Below are 7373 nucleotides of genomic sequence, written 5' to 3'. Positions count from 1 at the left end.
ACTTCACGGTCAGGGCGGCTAGGGCCTGGAACCAGCTTCCAAGAGAAGTGGTGCTGGCTCCTACCCTGGGGGTGTTTAAGAGGAGGCTAGATGAACATCTTGCTGGGGTCATTTGACCCCAGTACTCTTTCCTGCCATGGAGGGGGTCAGACTAGATGATCTGCTCAGGTCCCTTCCGACCCTAGAAACTATGAAACTATCAAATACCTTGAACTTCACTTAGGACCCAATAGTGCAGGCAAGGGAGCAAAATGTTCCACTTACCAAGTGGTTTGCAGCATTCTGTGCCAGCTTCCATGTCCAGGTGACTGTCCAGTGTAGGCCTTATATACAGCGCGCTGCAGTCATCTGGTCTCAAAGTGACTAGGGTGCAGATGACGGTAATACAAAATCCTCCCTCATGGGGACACCTGCATGCAAACAATAAAATTGTTAACCTGCCCATTGCTACTGCTTAATCTTCTGTCACGTCCGTAGATCAGGGTGTAGGTGTTGTCCTTAAGATTGTTTCCTGGCTCTAGTGTGGATCTGTAGAACCCCATCAGCAGCTAACGTGCTAATTACAGTTTGTGCGCGTGCACGTCTATGTGAACGTGGTACCTAGCCCCTTTGCAGCTGAGAGTCCAACTGAACTTCTTGATTTAGGATTGCAGTTGCCTACTTTCTTTAAACTACCAGGGCTTTTCAATACTATGGTATTCCTTGATATACTAATTTTTGGAATTAATGACATCACACAATGAAAAGTGTAAACAATTCTTTTAATGGGGGGTGGAGAGGATCATACAAAGTGTCTGTCTCTTGCATTTGTTACTAGTAATTGATTTCTAAGTGGTATTGAAGCAAATCAAGGCACCTGAATGTTTCCCCATTCCCATCATTACTTTCAGTGGTAACATCAGGAGCTTCATAAAGAGAACATAAAAAATCATCTTACAGTTTTCCAAGGGGAAGGGAGCTGTAGTGGAAAGCTGCATGAAGCGCTGGCAATAGCGTTTACTCCCTTGTCTCAACCAGAAAACTGCCTTATTGCTGTCGAGTCATTTTGCAGTATTTTTAGTAGGATTGCTTCTTTGCAGCAATTCACATACGTACTGAATTCATACTTTTGTCTTCACATTCACAAGCTGGTCTACAATGGTGAAGTCTTACCTGTCATTAATGAAATACTAACCCAACAACAAAGGGGTGTGTGGACCTACTGTTTAAAGGTTTTAGTAATATTATATAGGTTAAATGGGCTACATACAAATCCCTGAGCCAGTTTTGCACATCGTACCTGAATGAGTGCTGATCTCATTTTTATGTTACATGATGTATTTTGTCCATGCCACACATTTTCGGGGAAACCATGGGGTAAGAGAAGCTTAATTAAGGTATTAGGGCTGTATTCCTTCTCTCTAGTTTTGTGAAGGCAGGCTGCTTTATCCCCATGAGCCCAAGTCTACAGGCATTTGATGGAAAGAGGAATTGTATCCAGCAAAATGCATTTGCTCAAGTGCAGCACCTGACAAAGTGAGCTCAGGGTCACAAAAGCTTACACCTCTTATTTGGTTAGTCTGCAAGGTGCATCTCTACCCTGGCTTCTGCCTGACTTCAGGGAAACACAGCTAACTACCTCTCTGCTCATCAGAAATAACAGCTGTAAAACAATGCTAGGATTTTAATGCTGGTATCTTAATCTACTAGAGCTGGAAACAAATGCTTTATGCAAGGGAACATGTGGTTTCCCAGCTCTGTAGTAATATAGAGCAGTACCATGGGTTCTAATCCTGGCACAGGCCAGAAGACTTCACACCCCAAACTAGTGCAATTTGTAGGTTGGGGCCAAGGGAACGGAGGGATAAGGAGAAATCTTGTAACTGTCTTTCTTGAAGAAAGATCATAGAATCATAGAAGTGGGGTTGAAGGGACCTTGTAGATCTTCAAGTCCGGCCCCCCGCCTGGGCAAAAGAAAAACTGGGCTCAAACGATCCCAGCCAGGTAGGCATCAGGCCTCCTCTTAAAGACCCCCAGGGCAGGAGCCAGCACCACTTCCCTTGGAAGTTGGTTCCAGATCCAGCCGCCCTGACCGTGAAGTAGTTCTTACAGATGTCTAATCTAAACCTCTCCAGCAGCTTGTGGCCGTTATTCCTTGTTATGCCGGGGGGGGGGACAAAGTCTCTCCCAAACCCTTCTGGTCCCCCTTAGTGAGTTTATAGACGGTCACCAGGTCCCCCCTCAGCCTTCTCTTGTGAAGGCTGAACAGGTTCAGGTCCCGCAGTCTCTCACTGTAGATGCTTGAGAGTGGGTTGATGCTTAGAGTATTAGTGCGACTCCCAGCAGAGCTGGAGAAACACGGAAAAGCAGTGAGCAGACAGGCAGAATAACTGCAGTCTCTTTAGGTTTGGCAGGCTCTTGCCTGGCTTCAGCCACAGACCTGCAGTGTAAATGTTTTTCCATTTAAAATATAAATGCTCATTACTGTGACTGCCATTTCCTCTTACAGAAAACAGAACTGCCTCTGCGGGACCTAGTTTACTTACCGTCTTCCTGGGAATAGTGTGCATTGCGGCACTAATGCTCCCTACCTTGGGGGAAGTGGAATCCTTGGTGCCTCTCTACCTCCACTTAAGTGTGAATCAAAAGCTAGTAGCTGCTTATGTTTTAGGTAAGTGAGTTGGAAAAGGTTTTTTTTTTAAATCTGTTTGGGACACCGACGGTCAGCCCAAAGAAACTGCTCTGGAATTCACTATTGGTTTCAGAAGATGTATTCAAAAGTCTCAGGACAGGAGGACAGGACTGGAGTTTTATTTTGTTGTACTTTTTTTGTTGTTCTCCAGTTGTATTAGAGTGCTCTGCAGTAAGATTTGCTGGTATTGCTGTTAGTGTTCAAACCAAATGTCCTAGCTCAGTGGTTCTCAACCTTTTTAGTACCAGGACCCATTTGTAAACATCAATGGTCAAGTCCTGACCCACTGCCCTCAGCCCCCGAGTGTATTGGGGGGGGGTACACAACACATGGGGAGCTCCTTGCAGGCTGCATCTCTGCCAGTCTGCAAGAGAAAAGCCACAGTTTCCCATGTTTTTCTCCTTTAAAGGAGAATCTGTTTTTAAACTTTGCTTGTGACCTTTTCATATATTCTTGTGACCCACAGGTTGAGAAACACTTGTCTTAGCTAATCCTCTGACCCAGAGGCTAGCAAGGCTGGGGCCAGCTCCACCTTCACATAACTGGTTCTGCAGAAGCTACAATCATTTGTCAGTGGAAATGACTGAAATATTTTGCTGCTTCCTGTTGATTATCTACTGGGGTAGCTGCACTGAAAGGCCCCTCCACTGCAGAACCAAAGTTCATTCATCCTCTGTTGCCTCTTGTAATCCCATCTCTCCAACCAAAAAAAAAGTCAGATGCAAAGCACTGCCTCTGTTTACCCTAGCTTTTAGTCATGGGAATTGCCAGGAATGGCTCCTGCACTCGTTGCTGAGGGAGTCTGGCTATGCTACATCCAAGTAAGCCTGCAGTATTGGGGGTGGTTGAACTCATCTTGGCTATGGCGGTTGCTTTCCAGTCCTGGACTTTGCCATAGTGTTCCTTGATTTTGTGACTTCTAGGTTAGACAGTTGCAACACATTTTATCTTTGAAAACCACTTGGAAGCTACAGCTGCGCAAAGTATAGCATTCAAAGGGGGAGGATAGCGATAGATTTTGCAGACAGTTTCACTATCTTGCTTCTGGGTGTATTTGTGGGTGGGGTTTCCCAATAATCCCTAGATGGTAGCATCCGAGTACAGGAAACCCTTGGTATTCACGGGTTCAGCATTCACAGTTTCAGATCTTTGCAAATGCCGAACCCACACTTTTAATACACTTTAAAACGCTTACTGGAGTTCCTCGGGAGGTTTATGCTTGCTGCCGCCAGGCTCCCACCACTGCCATCAGGCTCCCACTGTCGCCACCAAAACCGTGACCCCGCCCCCCCACCAGGGGCACTGCTTTCACAAATGCAGTGCCCTATTCGCAGATTTTGCCATTCGCAGGGATCACGGGAACATCTCCCCCACAAATGGCAAGGGTCGCCTGTATTGGGTGTTCTCAGATGCACAGAAAAGATTTCTTCTCTGAAACACACTTTCCTCACTCGTCCAGAACATAAATCAGTTGCCCTGCATGGGATGGTCTCCCTCTCTCCAACTAACCCCACACAGTAAAGGGGCTGAATTGGCACTGGGGAAGGAGAGTGGAAGAAGTTAAAAATGGGTTACTGTTATAGGCTGGATGTCTCTGGACACATGGCTTACCTGCCTCAGGCTTTTTACCAAGCCCATTTGCTGCTCTTGCTTAGTGATTTAAATAACCTGAGCTGAGGTTTGTTCTGCTTTTGGTCCTCCTGACTTTAAGTTTGAACTTGCCATAGTATGAAGAACCAGTGCAGGTTTCTGAATGGATGCTATGTTCAAAAGGGAAAAGTAGCTCAGGACCTGCTCCATCATTAACTCATTTAAGACCAGCACATTCATTTCCATTGTGATCCTTTTGGATTCAGGCTAAAGAGTGTGCGGGTGAAAGTCAAGAGTGCTCACATCCCCTACGCTGAGGAAAAACAAAGGTTTTGAAAGATCTGGATAACTCACTTTTAACCTTATGCGACACTGGGACTCAAGATGACCTGGCAGACTTTCACACATCCTTTCTCCCTTTGTAGCAGAAAGCAGAGAAGTAGTCGTCTCATGGCTAATTAGTTGTGGATTCTACCGGAAAGATATGCCGAACCAGGGGGAGCGTGGCTGTTTCACTGTACATGTGATTCAGGGAACCCCCTATCTCCCTTGGACACTTGGGACCAGCATCCATTGTTACTGCCACTTGCAGTTTACCCCAGTGTAAGGCAAGGTGGTGGTGCCCTTCCTCACATTCTCTACCCTGGGTTTGGAAGCAGAAGGGGAGTAAGGGGCAAGCAACTGACCCAGGCAAAAGAATCACTCAGCCTGCCTGAGCTTCCCCCCTTAGCTGTTTCACCCTGGGGTCAGGAGTAACAGCAGCAGTTTAGTGTCCATGCAGCAGGAGGCAGGGAAAGCTTCTCGGATATCAGCCCAAGAGCTTCTTTCTAAAAGACCAAGCGTGACAACGCGCTTCACAGCACACGTCCCCAGACCATCAGCTCAGGCTTCCTCCTCCCTGCCAAGAATGAACGAGGCAGCAGGTACAGCCAAGGGCCTGACATTTGGGCACGTCCCCTCTTTCAGTGCAGCTCTGGTGTTTATACGCCCCTTGGAGGTCCTGGGGAAGGGGCCAAAAGATGCTCTGGTGTTTATACGCCCCTTGGAGGTCCTGGGGAAGGGGCCAAAAGATGCTCCCCCACAGCTTGAGCAGTGGCAGGAGACAGGAGTCAAACTGCCCAAACACGAGGTCCAACTTTGGACAATGGTGCTACAAGGCAGAAATGAGAACAGCTTTTCTCTAACCTTTTACTCAGCTGGTGCCAGTAACAGTCCTGACGGTGGGCTCCAGAGCCCCATACAGGATTGGTGCCCCGTGGCGCTAGGTTCTGGACGTGCAGAAATAGAGAGCATCTGAACTGAATCAAATTGAAATGGGACAGCTGTTCAGACTGACCCGCAACTGTTCAGACTATCCAGGGCATCTACAATTCAGTGACTACAGGTGTATTCCTGTTAAGTGATCAAGACCTGATTAGTTCTTCGTAGCCAATATCTAAAATGCCCTTGCAAACTGTTTGAGGGATGTTTGAGAAAGCTGCTTCATTGCTACATTCAAGGGAAGCATATGTCAAAATTAAATTTTAGACAGGTTCTCTCAGCTTGGGACAGACAGCTGGCTCAGCATCTACTTCCAATATTTGATTGAGGAAAGCCAAAATGACAGTTTTCTCATTCTCCCATTCTTATCTTTCAGGCCTCATCACCATGGTTATTTTGAGAACATGAGCAATGATATAATAGGAAGTCAAAAACTTACTGTACTTTGTATTCACATCATGAATGTGGACTGCCTTTTACTCCCATTTGGCGCATTAAGATGCTAGAAAGAAAAAACATTCAGCGATTTACATTTACTCTCTAAAGTGTAATATATTTTAACTCTGTGTAATAAACGGAAGACTCAAGCACTCGTCGGTGCTTCCGTTACAGACAGCTATGAGATGTTTGGCGATACCTGTGAAACGAATTTGAAAAAACTTTTATATCTACTCTTCCTGTACAAAAGACTTATTAAAGCAACATTTGTTATTTTAAATCCATGTTCACATCAGTGTTTGATCACTATAAAAGCAAATTGCCCCAGCCAAAAGGCTTGTTTGTTCATTCCATGCTTGTAAATATTCTTGGTGTGGGGAGGTGGCGGGTATTTAACAGTTGATGTATAAATACCAGAATGATCAGAATTTGCACATGACTGAGCATTGAAGACTGAATTTAAGATTCCATTGCTGAGAACTGTGAAATAAAAGGTATGACGTTCAGGTGAAGAAGTATTTTGTTCTCAAATTCCTTTCCTCTGTAACACAAATCTTCAGGCTGTTAACTGTGGAGTCTGTTTCTACCAGAGACCTTTTTTGCATCACAGCTGTAACTCGTGAGACATTTTTGTATTTAGACCCTCTCTGGTAAATGAATGTAACGTACAAATAAAACAATCTGTCCCAACCACGCAGCTGGTCCAATAAAAGGATATCACCTGCAAAAACTCCTCCCTCACAACTAGAACAAGGGATTTGCCCAACACCCAGCAAGAGAAAACTCAGGTGTCCAGCACTCTCCCGCTAAAAGGGAAAATAAACCAACGCTTTTTTCCCCCACTGGTGATGACAGTAGTATGCACAGCAGAGCCAGAGTCCTCTGTGTGCACATCTATCAAGTAATATAGTTCAGTTGGTTTTTTCAAGGAAGGACAAGCTGAAGTTCAGCTTAAGTTTTGCATTTGGAAGGAATCCCTACCTTGCCTCTTCTGCTGGCTGTCCTTTTGCATGACAGTCCCTCTGGACAGCATTTTGCTAGTCAAAAATGAAAGCCTTAGCTCCCTACCTAGGGCCCCACATTGCTGCATTTGGGTTTCTTCGCACAAATCCTCCGTTATTTATTTACTGATGATTGCCACGCATGCTTCGAGCTACGTATAGAGCGTGCTCTGGAAATTAAACCTCCTTTCCCTCTGTGCATTCTGGGTCACCTTTCTGTTTAATACCTAAGTGGGCAGGGAAAGACCAGGTGGGAATAAGTTGCTTAAAAACTGTGCCAAACTGGAAGAGCCCGGCCCAGGGCTGTGCTGGATAGTCGGCTCTGGCTAGACACTATTGGTGGTGCTTCATGGGGCGAGTCAAGCAACACGATGATAGTTTAACTCCAGCAAGGGCTGAGAAGACACGCCTTC

At 45.7% G+C, this 7373-nt stretch overlaps 1 protein-coding gene across 1 annotated transcript in view; it reads left to right on the top strand.

Moving 5' to 3' along the window:
- The window catches only part of MOSPD1 (motile sperm domain containing 1), a 14818-nt gene extending 8344 nt beyond the window's left edge, over positions 1–6474 (top strand). The window contains exons 5-6 of the mRNA XM_019536405.1: positions 2489–2650; positions 5898–6474. Of these exons, the coding sequence (XP_019391950.1) occupies positions 2489–2650; positions 5898–5929 (194 nt within the window). The 3' untranslated portion in view covers positions 5930–6474. The remainder of the gene's footprint in view (positions 1–2488; positions 2651–5897) is intronic.
- The last annotated feature ends 899 nt before the right edge of the window (positions 6475–7373 follow it).

The sequence above is a fragment of the Crocodylus porosus genome, unplaced genomic scaffold (genome assembly GCF_001723895.1).
Source record: "Crocodylus porosus isolate Cpor-Errol unplaced genomic scaffold, CroPor_comp1, whole genome shotgun sequence".
NCBI classification, from domain to species: Eukaryota; Metazoa; Chordata; order Crocodylia; family Crocodylidae; genus Crocodylus; species Crocodylus porosus.
This window is presented reverse-complemented; position numbering and strand designations above follow the sequence as displayed.